Source organism: Dipteris shenzhenensis, chromosome 33, assembly GCF_047967505.1.
Source record: "Dipteris shenzhenensis isolate YYH24624 ecotype China chromosome 33, Dip_SZ_1.0, whole genome shotgun sequence".
NCBI classification, from domain to species: domain Eukaryota; kingdom Viridiplantae; phylum Streptophyta; class Polypodiopsida; order Gleicheniales; family Dipteridaceae; genus Dipteris; species Dipteris shenzhenensis.
This window is the reverse complement of record NC_141628.1, coordinates 14,202,435-14,222,922: the sequence shown is the minus strand read 5'-3', so window position 1 is coordinate 14,222,922 and position 20,488 is coordinate 14,202,435. Positions and strand designations below refer to the sequence as shown.

The 20,488-nt window shown below is 49.4% G+C and overlaps 1 protein-coding gene and 1 long non-coding RNA gene across 2 annotated transcripts in view; one reads left to right on the top strand and one right to left on the bottom strand.

The window, feature by feature from the left end:
• Window positions 1-14,976, bottom strand: part of LOC147879724 (Ribosomal protein L3 family protein) — a 36,922-nt gene extending 21,946 nt beyond the window's left edge. The window contains exon 1 of the mRNA XM_087371729.1: window positions 13,969-14,976. Within this exon, the coding sequence (XP_087227855.1) occupies window positions 13,969-14,551 (583 nt within the window). The 5' untranslated portion in view covers window positions 14,552-14,976. The remainder of the gene's footprint in view (window positions 1-13,968) is intronic.
• A 1,093-nt stretch (window positions 14,977-16,069) lies between these two features.
• LOC147879723 (uncharacterized) lies at window positions 16,070-17,028 on the top strand. Its single transcript, XR_015540658.1, has 3 exons — window positions 16,070-16,268; window positions 16,752-16,801; window positions 16,992-17,028. It is a non-coding gene; the product is annotated as an uncharacterized LOC147879723 (long non-coding RNA).
• Window positions 17,029-20,488: the final 3,460 nt, after the last annotated feature.

The following is a 20,488-nucleotide window of genomic DNA, read 5'->3' as shown; positions in this document are numbered from 1 at the left end:
ACGAGACTCCGGGATGCAGAGAGATATCTGGGAATCTATGAGAAAGAGTTATTGGCTGTAATCCATGCCATCCATACATGGAAGCACTATCTTTTGAGTGCAGATTTTACTGTTAAAACAGATCACCAAAGTCTAAGATATTTTCTAACTCAGACAAAACTTTCCGAGAAGCATATGAAATGGGCAAATATGCTGTCAATGTATCATTTTCAGATTGTCCATACCCCAGGAATTCGGAACAGAGTGGCACATGATCACAACCTGGAAGGCATGAGGGAGCAATATGCTAATGATGCAGATTTTGGTTAGATTCTACAGCAAATGCAATAGGGGCAGTCCACCAGTCACTATTCCCTGAAAGATCGGTATCTAATGAAAGATGACTGCCTATGCATCACCCAGGAGATGAGGAAAAAGATTTTGGAGGAATGCCATGCACCTCCCTATGCTGGACATAGAGGAATTACAGCAACAACTCTAGCACTAGAGAGGTATTTCCTTTGGCCAGGGATGCGGAAAGATATACATCAGTTTGTTACTGAATGCCTTACGTGTCAGAAAGTGACAGACGGAAGGCACCTGGCCTACTTATGCCTCTTCCCGTGCCTCAAGCACCGTGGGAAAGTATTACAATGGACTTCATTTTTGATTTGCCAAGATCAAAGTCAGGGAATGATGGGATTTGGACTACCATTGATAGATTCAGTAAACAAGTTCATTTCATTCCGGTTCACAAAACCATAAAGGCAGATCATATGGCTAAGCTTTTCATGGCACAGATCTTTAAGCACCATGGTATGCCTAAGTCCATTGTCAGTGATCGAGATCCCAAAATGACCAGTCTATTCTGGAGAGCTTTATCTGACAACCTGGGGACGAATCTAAATTTTTCTTCTTTTTTCCATCCCCAGACAGATGGTCAAAGTGAAGTAGCAAATTCTACAGCATTGGATATGCTGAAATGCTACGTGGGTGACCAAGGTTCAGATTGGGAAAAGTACCTACCATTGGTATAGTTTGCTTACAATAATAAAATACACAGCTCTACAGGGAAAGCCCCCTTTGAGGTCATCTATGGGAAGGTGATTCTGCCACCTATCCTGAGGACCAAAGATGAAATATTTGCAGCTGATCAGTTTGTGAGAGACCTCCAGACAGCTTACAGCCAAGTCCGGACAGCAATTGAAAGGTCTCAAGAGAAGCATAAAAGAGCTGCAGATAAGCATAGGAGACAATTAGATCTCAAGGAAGGGGATTGGGTACTTTTGAAGTTCGAGAAAGCTAGGCTCCGCAAGTTTAAAGGCAAACAGAAAGTATATGCAAAGTTATCTTCCAGATACTATGGCCCTTTTAGGGTTACAGAAAGAATAAATGAAGTTGCATACAGGTTGGCATTGCCAGAGCATTGGAGGATTCACAATGCATTCCATGTGAGTCTTCTAAAGAAATTCCAGGGGCCAGAGCCTACAGAGCCAATATCTGAGGATCCACCAGAAGTGGATGAGTTGGAGGAGGTCCTTCAGCCCGAGCAGATTGCGTACCATACTGTACGCAAAGGCCCTCAGGGCAAAGAATTTTACAGGTATCTTGTAAAATTCAAGAATTCTACGGCATTAGATGCCAAGTGGATGGATGAAAACATGTTATCCGATCATCCACAGCTTTTGGATGTTTACAAGGAAGCTTTTCAGTTGAGGTCAACTGAATAGAAGCGGAGGGGATGTCACCACAATGTAAATATCCTAAGTCAAAGTACAATTGACCATTTATTTGATCATAATTAAAGAGTTTTCATATGTGTTAATTATGGTCAAAGAGTTCTTTTGATGGTCAAAGAATTAACTACGGTCAAAGATACTTGACTGTGGTTAAGTAGGCCTGACTTCGGTCAAATTTATTATGTGTGCACATGTGTTCAGTGGGGACGCCCACCGTGACTAGCATTAGTCCACAGTGTATTATTTGCATGCAAAGCGCTAACAATTAATGGGTGCCATGGTGGTGCGCTTTAATTAATTGTTGTAGGTACTAGGAAAAGTTATTTTCCTAAGCGCTACGGGAGCCTAACAAGAGTCTAGGAGGCAGTTCGCGTGACCAAGTGCTTCGAAGACTCCACAGTTGCCCTTAGTGGCATGTAATTAGGAAATTAATGTAGAAATTGAAAAGTGGCTTGTTGCCAAGAAAGAGAGCCTAAGAGCTCATGTATATCATTCACGTTTGGATTTTTGGTAGACACAACTTCCACGCTGTAGACACAGCTTCCACGCTGAATTCTTATACTCAGTTTTCTCTCAAGTAATAAAAACCTTCAGGGGGTCCAGCCCAATGATTGTCCTAGGCCCTAGTGTCTCTGTTGAGAGAGGGAGAGAGAGAGAAATGAGAGTGTTTCTTTGCTGTCTTTTACGGGTGAGATTACACATAGTTATACCAAACCTGAGTATCAGTGAGTGACGAGGGGGACCGCCCCTCTAGAAATCTCCGTCAAAAGTTCTTAGAGTTGTTACTAAACAAAATGTTCAGTAGTTTCTTCTCGTTCCGATGAACGAAATCCAGTTCCTTTCTGTGTACCAATCAGCGATACTCGCGTAGCATCTTTGGTTTGCTCGGAAAATTGTTTTTGTTTCAAATTTGAGTTGATGGCGTAAAGCCTTACACTCATCACCGTACCAACTATTACAAGGTACGATCTTAGGAGTGGTGTGAGGGAAAGCGTGAAGGGCAACCTCATGTAGTGAGCAGGTAATCAGGGCAGCACGGTCCTCTAATAGGGGTATGAAGTCAATATAAGTGAGAAGTATGTACAGATGGCGTGAGTAAATAGGTGAGTGGTCGCGGTCGAAGAGTATGCATGATAGGTGAAGTAAGAAATCAGTGGGGCGAAAGGTGTTGTGCGACGGGGAGTGGAAATGCTAAAGAATAAGTAGGTATGATCAGCCCCTGGAAAAGAGGTGCTACAGTAAAATCAGTGATGCGAGATGTGAAGGCAGGGGATCCCATGATGTAATCAACAACGCTAGAGCCTTCCCCATGTGGAAAGCATGTGAGACCACCTGAAGCTGACCATCTATCAAGACCATTATAAATAATGAGATCATGCATCTGCCGAGGTCCAATAGGGCCTATCCATAAGATGTGACCGGACCTCATCTGTCAATCAAAACCTGTAGCATATATGCTCCCTCAAGGTCAATGTCTGACAAAATGGAATCATCCTTGAAGTAGAGGAGTGGTACCTGCAACGACGAGTATAGACCCTCCAAGGACAGCTCCTGCGAGCCCCCCTCCTCGCCATCGCGACTACCTCCCCCTGATTCCCTCTTCCGCCCGTCGCCTCGCCATCGCCTCTTCTCTCCACCCCCCACCCCCCACTCCTTGCGCGTCTATCTCTCCCTCTCTGTCGCCTACCTTCTGCTCGAGCTCGCACAAGCTGTCCTCTCCCCCCCCATTCAGAACTTCACCGCGCTCAGATTCTGCTGTTCAGCTCGTCAGTTCAGCTCGTCACTGGTTGTTCCTCCTTACTCTTGTGCCAACAAGATTGCTTGCACTATCCAAAATTTTTGCTCCTGTCTTGTTGAACCTCACCTGATGGTCAAGGTCAATTATGGAAGCAGCTAATAGTGAATTTCTCTTGATTTGTGGAGCATACAACACATTAGATAGTTTCTTAACATCTCCATTTATAGAAACAAATGAAACCGTACCTGTACCCTCAACAGGGCATTTTGCGTTATTACCAACCGTCATGGTGATGGGTTCCTGTAGAGGCACCCTTCTTGCAGGTCATGTGACGGGAGGCACCACTATCCAACACCCATGAATCGGTTTTCTCGTTGGAGCAAATTGAGAAAAGGGAAGAAAAGAAGGATGACCAGAAGGGTAAGAAGCTCAAGCCCACTGCTGATCTTATGCCGGATGTGATTGGAGCCTTACAGGATGTGGATGCCACGGAGCTATGGAGAGCATGGGGCCAATCCGTGACCAGACAGCTTTGTTCTTCTTTAATCCAGGGGCCTGTGCCAATTTCATTTCTCCAAAGCTGGCTGGAAAACTGGGCATCAAAGTAGAAGACAAGGGGCACAGTGAGGGAGTGTCACCATTTGGGATTTCTAAGAAGAAAATAAAGAGTAATCTCCCTCCAGGGCAGCCATTAGGGATTGGCTACAGTCCACCCTTGTGCTAGAGGATAGCCACATTGAGGAGGTGGCCCTTATGGGAAGGGGCATCTTCTGGCTCAAGCTCTCCACTGCAAGAGCTGCAAGCAACCTGATTGCTTGTTCCCCTACATCAGTGGATGGGAAGATCATCATGATAGTGGGTACCGAGGCTTCAGCACAACGGACTTTGATGCTCGTTTCTGCATACCTCGCCACCCAGTGGCGCTAGTATTTCCAGGCCTTGCTGCTGAGTTGCGGCCGATAGTCAGGGACTTGGGTACCCACTTTGGTTGGGTGATGCATGACACTTTTGTCGATGCGGTTGTTGCGGCAGGAGCTCCCAGAGTTCGCGTGGCTGTGGTAGATCCTGCGTCCCTCCCTGCAGAGATCGAGGTTGTGACAGATGTTGGCATCATTACTCAGAGCATGGTGGTCACAGGACAAGGCCAGTGCCTGCGTTGTCATGGTTTTGGGCACCTGGCTGCTGCTTGCCCGCGCTTCTCCAGCCCCTCTCAGTCCCCCCCACCCCTCCCCCGCCGCCCCCCGGGCACAGCAAAGGCAGCAGGAGTCCGATCCAGAGGTGGTTGGTGGCTGGACCGAGGTCAGAAGGAAAAGGGGAAAGAATAAGAAGAATTCTGACAAAGGCAAGGAGGCAGAGGGTACCCAGCCTGTAGCAGTGCCTCAGAGACCTGACAGGCAGCAGCCCCAAGGTCTAGGGAGAGCTGCTTCTTCGTCTGCTACCCACCCCCTGTAGCATCAGGTCCCCCATCCTCCCTACCCCCAGCCCCCCCTCCCCCAACCCCAGTCCCTGCCCCAAACGCAGTCCCCTCCTACCGCCCCCCAGCCTTAGCCCCCGCCTCTTCCCCTTTGCCCTAGCCCCAGCCCCAGCCCCATCCCCATCCCCCCCCCGCCCCTCTCAGCTCTCCCGCAACGTCATCTTCACAGGTGGTTTCTCAACCGCGTGCAGGTCCTACTACCCCACCTCCGCCCCCCCAGCTAGCCGCTTCAGTGGAGTCAGTGTGTCCTACCCCGCAGCTTCCTCCCCCCTCCTCCTCCCTGGTAGGGCACCCCGAGACTTCACCACCCCAGGAGCAGCCTTCGTTGTCTGCTAGCCCGGCCCCCTCAGTTGCAGATTCTGGCGGGCCTCAGCTCCAGGGGAGAGAGCTCCCACGCGACTTCTACAGGTCCGGACCCTGGGATTACTTGGATGTGGCCGACCTCGAGACCTTCCCAACTTGCCTTGACATCAATACCTTCCTGCTCCGCAAAGGGCGGATGGGAAGATCGCAGCCTTGGCCCCGAGGGATGGGCCCAACTTTGCCTTCACTTTTCTCAGCGACGGCACCGAGAGTTGGACAGACGACTCGGTCTGGGAGGCTCTCAGGGAGCAGACACACGCTCAGATTAGCTCCTAGATAGGCCCGACGGGTGGACAGCTTCTCGAGACCCAGTGGTCCGAGGGTGACGTGCGCCTACGGTGGCGATGCGTCGCCAAGCATTTCAGGTTGATTGTGATCCTCAGGCCCCCTCTGCCTTGGCACCTCCCACAGGATGTCAGAGTCTGGACAGCACAGAAACTTCGCGTCTTCTACGGGATGACAACCTCAGAGATCTCGAGCTGGCTCGAGAAAGCGTTCGTCCATGGCACCAAAGGCCTCATGCCTTTGCTCAGAGTTTTGAAGAACGGGCAGGATGACCCCGCCTCCCCCTCAAAACCCTCACAGAAGCGTCTGCGCCTTCATTCCTTACAGCCACCCTCTTCATCGACCTCGACCGCGAGCAGACAGTTGTTCGCAGCCTACTAGTCTACGCCATGAGCTTACACCGTTTCCTGGAATGTGAACGGGTTTCATTCTTCTAGCACCCGTGGTCCTAGGAAGCTTATCTTGAGACAGGAACTTCAGCCAGCGGTGATTGGTCGCTTGGATATGCTCCTGCTCTAGGAGCATAAGCTTTCAGTGGCTCATACCAGTAGTTGCGAGAAGATCCTCCCTCTGCACTCTCACACTTACTGGGAGCCCTCAATCGGTGAACAGGGGAGGAGTGGCGGTGTCTGCACGTCCGTCTGCGAGTCGCTTGCCCAGGGGGTTTTTGACCATGGTACGTTGATCCCAGGCCGTGCGCTGTGGGTTGGCCTAGAGTTGGAGGAAACCAAAAGAGGAGTCCTCAACATTTATGCACCCGCAGATCTCCGACGCAAAGCCACCTTTTGGAGGACACTTATAGAGCTTCTCCCAAACATGGATTCGTGGATTGTTGGAGGGGACTTCAATAATCTTGAGACCATGGAGGACCAGCAGGGCAGAGGACCAGAGTTTACAGGCATAGCTCAGGCAGAGCAGTCCGCGTGGAACTCCTTTCTCTTTGCAATAGGAGGGAGGGACAGCTGGAGAGACCTTGCCTTCCGTCGATGGCAAGGGAGCTTGGACTTCTCGTGGGGTTTCCGCAGGGAAGGGGGTAGACTCCTGGAGAGATTGGACAAATTTTATGTCAGTGATTGGGCCATCGACAGAGGTGGTCAGGTGGGTGTAGTGCCAGGGACGACGCTCTCCGACCACGCGCCAATGCTCTTGACACTAGACTCGGCAGCTCAGTCCCTTGCCCCCCGTTCGTGCAAGATTCCTGATTCCATCTTCTCCAGGGAGGAGGAGCGCAGTCGTATTGGTAGCCTTTGGGATAGAGATTGGGGCGAGTGCGAGGATTTGGCAGAGGCAGTGGCTCAGGCTCTGCAGGAGTCCAGCCAGATTTGCCAGCTAGCAGCCCTTCACGTTCGTCAGGAGTGGTGGGGCAGAGAGAGAGCTCTTCGTAGGGACCTCGCCTCCATTCAGCGGCTCCAATAGGCAGCTCCGGGTTCGGAGGAGCATCGTCTCTAGGCCCTTCGAGCCAGAGCCCTTCTTGAGGAGACTCTCCAGCGATGCTCGGAGTTTTCTTATCACGCCTCCCTCTCTTACTGGGCTAGGAAGGGAGACAAGATGAGCAGAGAGTTCTTCAGGACTCATGGTCAGAGGACAGCACGAGACCAGATCCGGAGTCTTAGGACAACGGAGGGTCATATCACTACCGACCAGGAGGAGGTCACGAGGTTGGCTACCGACTTCCACAGGACTCTCTTCCAGCACCAGCAGCTTGCCTCCCGCACCAGACGTTCCCGCGAGGAGGTGTGGAGGCACACTCCGGCCCTTGTTCAGCCCAGCATGCAGGCGACGCTGATGGCCCCGTTCACCACCGTCGAGATGCAGGAGGCCTTGATGGCTATCGATGGGCAGAAATGCCCTGGTGAGGATGGGCTCTCTAGAGCTTTCTTCACTTCATTCTGGGATCAGATCCATCAGCCCCTTCTTGTAGCTCTCCAGAAGATTTTCAGCAGCGGCCAGATGCCAGAGAGCCTCTCTTCGGGATTGATTTGCCTCATCCCGAAAGGGGGAGATCGGCAAGAGATCCGTCAGTGGCGCCCGATCACTCTCCTCACCACCGCCTACAAAATCCTTGCCAAAATGATCAGTGCCAGAGTTCGACCACTACTTCCGGACCTCATCTATGACACTCAAACAGGCTTTGTCCAGGATCGCAGTATTCTGGATAATGTCTTCACCTTCTCAGAGGCGACAGAGTGGGCTCAGCACAGCAGGCTTCATTTAGCCATCCTACTTCTCGACTTTGAGAAGGCTTATGATCGAGTGGACTGGTCCTTCCTGGAGGGTACTCTGGAGAGACTTGGATTCCCAGTGGGCTGGATTCAGGGCATCTCAGCATTATACAGGACAACTTCCAACAGGGTCATCATCAGCGGCAAGATGGGAGAGCAATTTCGTTTGGAGAGATCAGTGCGTCAGGGTTGCCCACTTGCTCCTTACCTGTTTCTCTTCTTCGCCGAGGCGATGACGCACTATCTTCGAGGTAGGACGACAAGGATTCGGGGTGTTCGCCTTCCCATCAGGGAGGACTCTGAGCTCCTGGACTCGGAGTATGCAGACGACACGGCGCTGTATGTACAGGATGATGAGATGACGCTGGAGAGGGTGAGGCTGGCCTTAGAGGTCTTCTGTTCGGCAGCCGGTGCGAAAATCAATTGAAACAAATCAAGTTGGTTTTCTCACAGACCCGAGGGCCTACTCATAGTGGGGGAGGTTTTTGGGTTTCAAATGGATCCCGCGGGGGCAGACTACTAGATACCTCGGTTTTCAGGTTGGCCTGGACATTACGCCAGCTCAGCAGTTTCTCCCAGTGCTAGATTCCATACGACGGAAGCTGGCTTTTTGGAGCACTACTAAGCTCTCTCTTGCAGGTCGAGCCCTTGTGGTCAATCAGGTTCTCCTGGCCACGGCCTGGTATGTGGCCTCTTGTTGGTGCTTCTCGCGGTCTTGCATGGCACAGCTCAGGAGGATGGTTCGAAACTTTCTGTGGTTCGGAGGGGATGGTCTCAGAGATACCAGAGCCAGGGTAGCCTGGCAGACAGTCATTCTCCCGCAGGCGGAGGGAGGCTTAGGAGTCATTGATCCAGAGCTCCACAGTCAGGACCTGCTGGGCAAGTTAGTTATCCGCGGTTTGACCCCGGGGGGGCAAACGTGGAAGCTACTACTTCACCAGGGGATCAGTTCTTGCACCCTGCGCCGAGGAGAGTGGCTGCCGTCCCTCAGGTGGATCTTTACCTCTGCACCGCTTACCCGCCTGTGTTCCCCGCTCATTCGTAGCCTGCTCACTGTTTGGAGGCGACTTCGTCTCAGCCTCATCCAGTCGCCTCCTAGCAGTAAGGAGGAGATCGACCGTCAGCCGCTCATCTGGAACGGTCAGGTCAGAGATGTTCGGGCCTTCAGCTGGGGGAGAGGTCGCATATCTCGTGGGATGGCTGGATGCAGGGGCCCGCTCGGTCCCTTCGAGTTTGGAGGGACACTTACAGGCACTTGGAGACAACTGCACTTGCAGCCGCAGTAGGGGGCGTCCGTGGTGCTCAGGCGAGGCGCACAGAGATAGATGGAGTGATTCCTGCCCGCTGGTTGGTACCACCAGAGATTCAGATCCTCATGCCTGGTGATGCCCGCTGGCTTGGACAACTCACCCCCCGTGGCATCCCACTGGTTGTCGCAGGTCAGCTAGCCGACACCTGTCTCCTTCGCCGTTTTGGGTGACGGCCGACTCAGGAGAGAGGGTGCACTCATTGACCCCCTTCTCCCGTGGCAAAGGGTTCGTGTTGTAGGCCTCTTGGGGAAGGTTTGGCACGTCGATCCTAGAGTAGAGCAGGATCAGTTGCAGTTGTGGCGTCTCTGGCTTTGGGAGGGGCGGGCCCTTTCAGAGCTTGACTGGGACCCAGGAGAGTGGAGATGGCCAGAGGTTGTGGCAGACCAGGGGCCGACCCCTTTCTTCGCATACAGTGCGAAGCTCGACAGGAGCGGTCTCGGGAGAATGCAGAGCAAACCGCCCACCCAGCGGCCCAGATGGTATGCTCAGGGTATTTCCAGGCTATTTCTTCAGGCCTTCTGGAAGGCCTTGAGGGAGAGTTGGCGGCTGCGGAAGATTTCCTACTTCCTTTGGCTACTCGCCCACAAGGGACTTCCAGTGGAGAGCTGGTTGCGGCAGTTTGGTCAGGAGGGACTCTGTCAGATTTGTCATGAGGACGAGGAGTCACCAAAACACTGCCTGTGGAGCTGCACTCGCGCCCAAGAAGTGTGGAGGTAGGCTTTCGGGATCCTCACTCGTGCAGAGCTGGAGCTAGGTTTGATCACTTGGGGCGCATTCTGCGGGTGCAGTACCATACCTGGCTATCACCAGATGTTCGAGGCAGGCCCGCAGGACCCTATGTTCCTCATCACCCAGGGGACTTGGGGGCCGCTTGAGGGCATCCCGCAGCATTTGGCAGAAGTGGACACAGGATCTCAGGTGAGGCAGCCAATTTGGGAGATTATTGGCAGCATCGTTGGATGGCACATTTGGACCTCGCGCTGCGCGCAGATCCTCGGAGGTACCTCACCCTCGACTGCCCAGATCATGGCCGACATCTGGAGCGAGATTATCCACACGCTCAGAGGTCAGTGGGACCAGATCCAGGGGGACTCCCGGGCCGGCTGGGAGAAGCGGAGACGTTTCCTCCGAGTTTGGGATACGCAGGGCCTCTTCTTCGAGCATACATCTCAGGGCCTTCAATGGCGCTAATCACCGCCTCTCTGGCTATTTACTCACACCCGCCTGATCCCTCCGTGAGAGAGAGCTTTTGATTCCTCTTAGGGCTGCGTCCGATTTGTGAATGCAGCCCCGTCAGCTGCAAAACTGACGCCATGTATTCTTGTTTCTCGAAGTAATATAATCAGCACTATTTAAAAAAAAAAAAAAGGAGTGGTGCCTGCCGAGCGTCTGTCCTCGCGTTGAAGTCCCCAACTAGGACCGCGGCTCGAGAAGTCAACAATGGACTCATAAAGAGCTGCAAATGGAGATGTCTCAGTCTCATCTCGAACATCTCTAGCAAAGTGGGAGGCCTCGAGAGAGAAGTAGCATAGTGCAACAAACAAATCCCGGCTGTCCCATGTGTCGGATTCGGATCCAAAGAAACTTAGAATGTGTATCTCTATGCTCTACTGAAATGGTACCTGAAAGGAAAGAACTGCTACTCCTCCTAAACCGTGTACTCCCTTGTGTCCCTAGTCTCATCTCTATAAGCAAACTCCCATGTGTACCCGCTGACTACTAGTAGTGGGCGCTCTGGGCTCTGATGTGTCTCTGTGTAAAAGACTATGTCGCGACCTCTATAGGATTCCGAGGAGATCCTTGGTTCTGACCATAGGGTACCATTACAGTTCCAAATAGTGCAGATAGGGTCTCGGACGTCTGAGTTTCATAGACCCCTCCTCCCTATGTGGGAGAGGGGACTGATGCTTGACGAGGACCTGTAAGAAGTCGTCAATCTCGTACTACTGCCCACTTCCCATCCTTGCGGGTCTGATCCCACTGCTGCAACAAGGAGCGCCTCTCCTCAACCTGTAGGGGGGTGAGGTCCTCATCCATGGAGAGAAAGAACAAAGACTGCTACTCCCACGCAATATTTTTGTAATATTTCACAAGGACTCCACGATAGAAACTGAAGAACACAAACTGAAATCTGAAAATCAGAATTGCAGCACTTATCTCAAAGACTCTTCGCGATAGAGCAGAGGGAGAGAAGGAGACGCGGCACGCGCAACACTAGGGCCCAAAAATAAGGACTGGACCCCCCCGAAAGACCTTGCAATAGAATAATACTTTTGTACAACTGGCTCTGAAAAGAGCATGAAGCTGAGTACAACTCTTGAATGATCTGAGAGCCCTTGGGCTAGCAAAAAGCTAGACCCGCTTTTAATAGCTACTTTTTATAAAAATAGACTTTCTTGCTTTTCGCCCACCGCGTGGCCACTTTTTAAGCCTTTTCTAGAACCTCGTGGGGTCTTCTTTAATGGCGCTATCTCTCGGGTGCTTTTTGCCTTGTTGGACGTGCTTTTCCTTTTAGCACACTTCCAAGTCCTACACAAACTCGAACACTTTAAACCTTTAAAGGTTAGCGAAATGCATGCATTCCTAGTTCTTTGACTAATCCTAGTCCCTTGTGGGCATCCCCACAGTTCTCCTTTTACCAATGCAAAGCAAAAGTAAAAACAATAAAACTTATTTTAGTGAACCAAAGTCAGTTTTCTTTTATCATAGTCAATTTGATAAAGACTCTTCTTTATTTCTTGGGAGAAATACCAATTGGTGACAAGTGAAGCCATGATTGGCTGAGATTGCTGAAAGCAGAGGTTTTGCAGTGAACTGTAAGCCTACAGGAAGGATTTAATATTTGGTGTAATCTGTTTTCAGTGGAATAAATAATAAAGAATACCTTTTGCTAGTGGGATAATACTTGCTAAGTTGTGATTTTAACGCTCTTATTTTATTATAGGCCGGTTGCATGGTCCCGTTGTTGGGATATCATCGACTTTCCTAAAGGGTGAGCCTGTGGCCGCGTTAGGGAAGCAAGTATTGCTTGTTGAGTCATAAGGTAATTCACAGGAATCATGGCACGTAGTGATACGCAAGTGAGTAATGATTGGGAGGATGATGACCCAAAATAGGGTGATGAGGTTGTGGTGAAAAGTAATCTATGCATGGTGCAACTGATGCATGCAGATGAGCAACTGAAGTGAATCAACATGGCTCTCGTGTGCTGCTATCAAAGAAGTCGAAGCAAGAAGGTGATGAGGCAGATTTGGATGCTTTGCTTCGAGAGCATATGATTACGGAGATGGGAGCCCTTACTCAGCTCACGGAAAATCCACAATTTGCTGAATTGATGCAAGGCATGTCAAAGGTTAAGGGGCAGAAGGCTTCTTCAAAAGAAAAGGGGTCAAAAGGTGATCCAAAAATGTTTTTTGGGCCCATGCCAATAGGGACAGCACGCTGCTGAGCAGGCAGCATAGTTGACCTCCACACAACAAGATACGCCAGGTTTTGGAGTTGGTATGCAAGGCCCAAATCAGAATTTTCAGTTTGCGAATATGGGACAGCCAGCTTTTCCTTATGCAGGTAGTCACACATGATATTTTAGGCTATGGCTGTTCAAGACAAAGGAGCCACTGGTGTGTATGGAAATTATGAGAAGGGCTTTCAGCCAGGTATTGACCATGCAAATGGCACCTGATGGGCATGATACTTTTCATGGGCCTGAAATTAGGTGGCTTTAATTACTTTGAAAAGTGTCATGGCCATCACGTCCCATTTTCATTCTTAGAAGACCACCAAGGCATTTTTTCTCTGCACATGCGTGATGCATGGGCCAAAACATGGAAATATGGCTTCTTAACAATGAAATGGTACCTGATGGGCATTATAATTTTCATTGGCCTTAAAGTAGATGATTTTAATATCTATAAAAAGTATCATGGCCATCAGATCCCATTTGCATGCTTAGAAGACGACAAAGGCATTTTTCCCCACACGTGTGATGCATGGTCAAAAACAGGAAAATATGGCTTCTTGACCATGCAAATGGTACCCAATGGGCATGATAATTTCATAAACCATAAATTAGATGCGTTTAAGGCCCATTCAAAGTATCATGGCCAGTTGGTTCTTTTCATGCCTAGAAGACCGCTGATGCATTTTTTAATACGCCCCAATATATGATGTATGGTAATGTTGGCATGCAGCCAAGGATGCAGCCAGGGATGCAAGGGATGATGGAAAATCGTAAGGGTGTGCCAAACATGTTAAAGGTTTCGAATTTGACTGCAGAGTCTCCCTCTTGGAAATCTTTAGCTTTTCCCTTCTGAGTTAGATTATCATACACATGGGGCTTAAACAAAGGAATCAGGGCAGGATTACTGACATTCTAGCTGGCTGTATCACTACCACTACTGCGTTAGGCATGGCAGCCCCTCTTCCCCCCCCCCACACACACATACAACCATACCCTAAAAGGTGGAAGACTCGTGTCATGACCCAGAAATAGTTTTACAAGGGAATGGCTAGATGTAAACGTACAAGGTTTGTGACGCAGGAACTGAAAACAGTAGAGAACTCCAGTGAAGAAGAACCTGTGACCAAAGCCTTAATTCTGTAATACTCTTAGGAACGTCCCAAGCATAACAGAATGTGCCTGAGACCTGAAACCTTGCGGCCACGTACAAGGTTTGAGACGAAGGAACTGACAACAGTAGAGAAGTTCCGTGAAGAAGAACGTGGACTATGCTTACAGCAGCAAGGCTCAATTCTTTAATGCTCTTAGGAAAGTCTCAAGCTATTGGAGTGTTAATACTCTTTACAACTCCAAAAGGAATATGCGGAAGGTTGTGAAAAGGTAAAGGTTAAAACTTACCTTGAAATCCCTTTCCGATCGTTTTTCCTGAAACATCCACAAGGTCACCCTCTTTGAAAATTTCTTCCAGCTTCAACCTCTGACCGGGCTCATAGCCCTCAACACTGACAAGCCTGAACTCCTGCAGATGGCGCATAGGGATCGCTCCAGCCTTTTCCAAATGCCCCAGTTCGGGTTTTGTCAGTTTCCTATCTCGAACTCTTCGATAACCAATTTGCACAGAATTGTACCCATCTGTAAGGTCGGTCTTTATCTGCGTCACGATATTTCCTTCACGAAACCCAATCACGGTGACAGGGATCGCCTTGCCACTCTCCTTAAAAATTGTCATCATTCCAACCTTGGTACCCAAGAACCCAACTCCAGCCTCATAGCTCATAGAGATAGCGGCATTGTGGGTAGCTCGCAGAGAAAGGCATGTGAAAGCAGAGGCTAAAGAAGAAGGACTAGAAGCAGAATGGGAGATGCGGAGGCCATGGAAAGATGGGAAGCAGAGAGGGTTAGGGGAGGAGGAAGTAGGAGTTTTGGAAAGAGAAGAGGCAAGAGGGATGGAAGAAACGGTGGAAAGAGAAGCTACTGCCATCTCTCTCTCTCGCTCCCTCGCTCTCGCTCTCGCTCTGTGGCTCGTCTTCTCACGCTCCCTTCCTCTCTCACAGGCTCGTCTTCTCCAGCTCTCTCTCTAGGTCGTCTTCTCCGGCTCTCTCTGTCTCTGTGGCTCGTCCTCTCACGCTCCCTTCCTCTCTCAGAGCCTCGTCTTCTCCAGCTCTCTCTCTGGGTCGTCTTCTCCGGCTCTTTCTGTCTCTGTGGCTCGTCCCCTCACGTTCCCTTCCTCTCTTCTCTCTGGGTCGAGCTCTAGCCTCACTCAAGCACAGATATTACGCGCATTGCCTCCATGGATCGCTACCGCAATCGAGAATATGTTCATTTGGCAATGCACTCAGACTTGGCTCCCCCTAGATAAGACTCCAATGAGGATAGACGCCCCTTAGTCACTATAGTCCTAACCTTAGTTCACGCAACCTTCTTATGATCAGCCCCAACATCGGCCAAGAATCCAAACGCTGCGTCATCTTTTGATTACTTGGCCAGCACTAGAACGTTTTTTCAAATTCTGAAATCCTGTTTCAAATTCTGAAATCCTGTGCTTCCACATGGCACAATATACACCCTTAGATTTAAATTCTGAAAGCCCAAAAGCTTTGCTTTGAAAGCTTTTGAAAAGCCATCTGCGTAAAAAGCCAAGCTTTGAAAGCCAAGTAAAAAGCCAACTGCACCTTTAAATATAGGTGAAACATACATAAATACGAGTATCTCTGCGAGCCCAAGTGTTCCTGTACCAAGGGGACACGAGTAGATCATCGACACCAAGTAGAACCACTCCGTGTCCGTCACATCGGCTTCCAGATCCAGTCCTGCCGTTGTGGAGTCATCCCCGCCAACTAGAGATTGAAGCTCTCGCAGAATTCTCCTCCGCTGCTGATCCACTTCGCTCGCTGCCATCTGCCTTGCATGATCGCTTTGCTCGACCTCTTTGGGATTGAAGTACCCATCTCCCCAACCTTCGCTGCTGATCCACTTCGCTCGCTGCCATCTGCCTTGTCATCCGCGCCAACTAGAGATTGAAGCTCTCGCAGAATTCTCCTCCGCTGCTGATCCACTTCGCTCGCTGCCATCTGCCTTGCACGATCGCTTTGCTCGACCTCTTTGGGATTGAAGTACCCATCTCCCCAACCTTCGCTGCTGATCCACTTCGCTCGCTGCCATCTGCCTTGCACGATCGCTTTGCTCGACCTCTTTGGGATTGAAGTACCCATCTCCCCAACCCAGAACCTGCTCTCCATTGTTCGAGTACGTGAGCTGCCAGAAGATGGCATAAGTCCAGCTTGATTTTGAAAATGGCGCGTGACGTGCACTTTTGTTTATTGTGTTCATTAGACATCCTTTGTTTCTTACTTCGGGAGCTCTACAGCCACAGGTCCTCCAATTGCTTTTCTGCACCTCACGATGGCCTTCGTTTGCCGCTTGCACTTCCGCAGCCGTCTCGTTTCATGAAGAGAATGACTTAGGGTTGGAAAATACGCTACTGGATTCTTGTAGTAGAGTTGGAACATGTGTTTGCCTCGTCATCTATCCATGGTACGATTGCAACACGTCGGACGTCTTTTTGTTGTAGATCGCACGTCAAGCGCCGAAAGAAGAAACGGTTTCCCTTGACGGACAAAGAATGGCGAGAGGTCTTCGACTCCGAAAATGGTTGCCTGATTGAGGAGTACAAATTTCTGAAAAAAATTCGTTTCGGGGTGAGTGTGCTTCTCCTTTCGCATCGCAAATTTAATTCTTCTACGACTCAATCAGCGATTCCTGCGCAGATCCGCGTATGCCGGCCGTATTAGTACTGCACTTAAATAAAATTTGGAAGGGTTGTCACTCGCATATATAATTAATTGTCTTCTATGAGGTTTTATATGTAGTTAAACGGACTTAGAACTTGGCAGCATCAAGGTCTACAAGCTCTGGGATATGGGTTTATGCTCTTCACGTTACATCCGTGTGCTCCGGGATGTTTCATCAAAAGCTTTTATGTGTGCCGTCTTAAAAGTTATGTGCTGGATTTTGGAACCATTTTGCCTACGGATGGATCTCTCGTTTGAGCTGCATATTTTTGGCTGGCGCAAGGAGAAAAGTGGATTGTATAGTGTCCATTTTAGTGGCTCTTTCAAAAGATTTACATTCTCTGCCTATTTCGTTATCATCAATAATTTGTTCCTATTTGTGGTCTGCAGGGGATTGAACCTAACATTAGGGCTGATGTTTGGCCTTTTCTCTTAGGCTTGTGAGTTTTCTACTTTAATTCGAATTTAATCTTTGAAACATGTTCACACTTTCACTTGTAGTCGTCTTATTTTTTTTTGAATTTGACCAAGCTGAATAGACTCTAGTCGAACCTTGTGATTTGCAATCATGTTGAATTCCTGGCTTTGTCATTGACTTTATGGGTAAGACAACATTTACTTCTTTCACAGTTATGAACTGGAAAGTACGGAGGCAGAACGAGAAGCATAAAAATCTCGTAAAAGGTGTCTCTTAAAAGTATATTGGACTCTTCCCATTGAATTAGAGCTATACACGCTTCTGGGTTTTTTTTCTCTGCAGAGTGCATATGAGTTATTGAGACTAATCATGATTGTTTTTCAGATTCCAACACTCCAGCAAAGAAATAGGCCACTTGTCGTCGAGCTGTGGACGTTAGAAAGGATACTCCACGTAAGTACAATGTACGGTCATTTCAATTCTGAAATGTTTCTGCACCGTCTGTTGCTCTGGTCCGCATTAATGCGCTACACCTCCAACACTGGAGGTGACTATTCGAAACGGGGGGATGGCACGTTCCCCTATGATATATAATTTTTGGAGAGACATGTGCCGGCTCTCCACCATACATTACGTATGGTTTTTTTTTTAAAACTCCTCATCTTGAGCACGCACACTTCTTCGCACATTCTGTTTCCGCAAGGGAACATTACATTTGCTTGGTTCGACCAATATACTAATCATGTCTGCAACACTTCTGTTTTCGAGATGTTTGCAGCCTCCAAACGAGTGTCTTCTCCTAAAGGTACGCACAACAAAATGTATTTGCTTGATTCAAGTTATTTTATCAATTCTTTCACCTTCTAAAGATAGAGGTTCAGTCCATTTTGTTTTTCCTGTTGCGTTTAGACAAAACCACGTGAGTGAAATTGTAGCAAAGTTTCGGATGGTTTTTATTATTAATCCCTGTAGGTGTTTAAACCCGAACATAAGACATCGATTCATGTCACGATGTAGAAATGACCACCGGAAACTCCTTCGAACATGACCATTCATCAACGCTCAGAGCAGCCAGAGATCGAGCTATTCAACTTGATATAACATCAAGAAAGATGTCCTTGAGGCCAGCTACGTCATCGTGGTTGACCATCGCAGATAGATACAAGCAATGGGTTAGTAATTGCGCGGCTATTTTCTCTAGCCTTCAAATCTGCGGTGTCTGTGGCATAACCACGCTAGTGTCTGCAAACCAAAGGATCGTTTCTTCGCAAGGCATAGGGATCTCAAGCCACAGCGCCGCACTCGGAAACATGATACTTTTGGATGCCTGTGAGAATATGGGCATGCAAGTGACTTACTGGAAATGCCAAAGCTGCACACGAGATGCCCAGCGGAGCAGATACATTGTGCGGTTGATGCCACAGTACTCTCGGCAGTTGCTTAAAACAAACCACCTCCACACGCAACTGCTAAGCATCATAGATGTATCCATTTCAGTTACCACGACTGCAAATGCGATTGCTCGTGGCACACTCGATCGAAGGTCACTTCTAGACAATCCTCTGATATCTTGGCGAAACGTCCCACTAAGCTCGGCTCAAGAAATCGTGACGAACGAGCTGTCAGGTGTGCTCGCATACAACATCGAGAACAATCCAATATTGTGCAAGTACAATTCTTTAGCAGAGCGTGCGGACATCAAGATGGGTATGTGCATCTTGAGTCCTCAAACCATTGCAGGTATCTTGGAACTACACGATGAGATAGCTCCCTTCGAGTTAATGTCAATAGCGGAATCTCAGCCTGAGCTCCTGCTTTTGCAAAACATGGTGGACCCCGTGAACCGTCGCGCCTTTGATGCAAGGGACAAGCATGAGTTTGCCTCCATACAGCTACGGGGTACAGAAATGCTTTCAGAGAGGGTCGCTTCATTCCACGTCGACGGAGTAGCAGCAGCTGGCAGTGCGTGCGTTGACATAACCATGGAGTCAGCAGTGTTCCCATTCCTGTTCCCTTTCGGACGGGGCTACTATGATGGCTGCATACAGTTCAGCAACTATGTGAAAATGAGAATATGCACCTTATTCTCTATCTACATGCTCTACAAGCCGTACCTGTTGATCATGTTCCAGTTAAAACAGGCAGTGATGATTGCCAATTCAAGCAACTCTACATGCTTGCAACGAGACATCGACCAATATAGGAAAGCCAACCCTGTCACGACCGATGAAGACGCAATGAGACACGTGCTTCGCTACAGCATGCCATCAACAATGCCGGGGTCCCCATCGTGGCATCGACGGCAACTGAAGGACCTCATAACGATGGTCGATGCTTGGGGCCTCCCAGATTTCTTTCTGACATTCACTGCAGACGAGGTCACCGATACACGGTGGCAAGAAATTAATGTGATCGAGAGCATCACAACGCATTATAATGCGCAATTCTTGGAAGGACTGTCCTGTTGAATGCGTGGCACTTTTCCACGCACGCTTCCACATGTTCATGCGCAAGCATTGGCTTTCATCCGGCGGTCTACTTGGCCGAATACAACACCATGTCGTTCGTTATGAGATACAAAACAGGGGCTCCCTACACGCCCATGTCATATTGTGGGTCCACCATGATGACCGTCAGCGAATTGCAAAATGAGATTGCAGCTTACGTCCCCAGGGACGAGGCCCTGGATCCTCGAAACACAAGGCTGCGAGAACTAGTTCTCAGGAAGCAATTGCACGTATGCTAGAAAGCGTGCTACGTCGGACCGTCACACCACAGTTGCAAGCATGGCTTCCCTTTCGCAACACAGCCAGAATATGAACCCATCCTCGACCCTCTGACGCAACGTTGGTTGTATTACCGGCCGGGACATGAGCACCGAAATGTCGTCCCCTACCACCCTTCCGTGTTACTGTTGTGGGGTGCGCACATGAACATACAGCGGGTGACAAACTCTTCAATCTCTCACTACCTCCTCAAGTACGCGATGAAATCTGAACCAAACGTGAGGCGTCTTCTGAACATCCGTTCAGAAGACGCCTCACGTTTGGGGTTGCAACATCTCGACGAAGTAAAGCTGAAACTCATCGCCGCGAGCCTCCTATCAAAACCAACCTCTCCAATAGAGGCCGCGCTAAACTGCATGCAGATACCAACAATCACAAGGAGCGAGACCGTTCACTATGTCGACTCCTCGCCACCATCTCTAAGACAACGCATCGTCTCGCGAAACAACAACGTCACCCTGCACCTGGTCGACATATACTGCGGGAGACTGAGCGTCATCGAGGAGAGCACGTTCTACGATTACCATAGGCAATATGTGATACGAAAGCCCAAGGAAACGCAACGTGGAACGGTCGGTCTTGACCTCTTCGGCAACAGGATCGCAAAATGTGAGCGAGTAGTCAGATTCACTGACTACCACCCTGGACATCAACCAGAGGGGTACTTCTACAACGTGCTCTTGCGAAAACTCAGCTTCAGGAATGAAACAGAGCTCATATCACCTGCCAACACAGCTGGATCCTACTTTGTCGAATGCCAAATGCGCGGCCTCATATTGAGCAACGAGGACCTCGAGATGTATGTGACCGAATACACGCAAAGGAACTTGCTAGCGACTGACCACACGGACCAGTTGATCAATATGATATTGCAAAAGGTTGCGATCATCCGAGACTGCCCGATGGAAGCGCCTAACATCGAC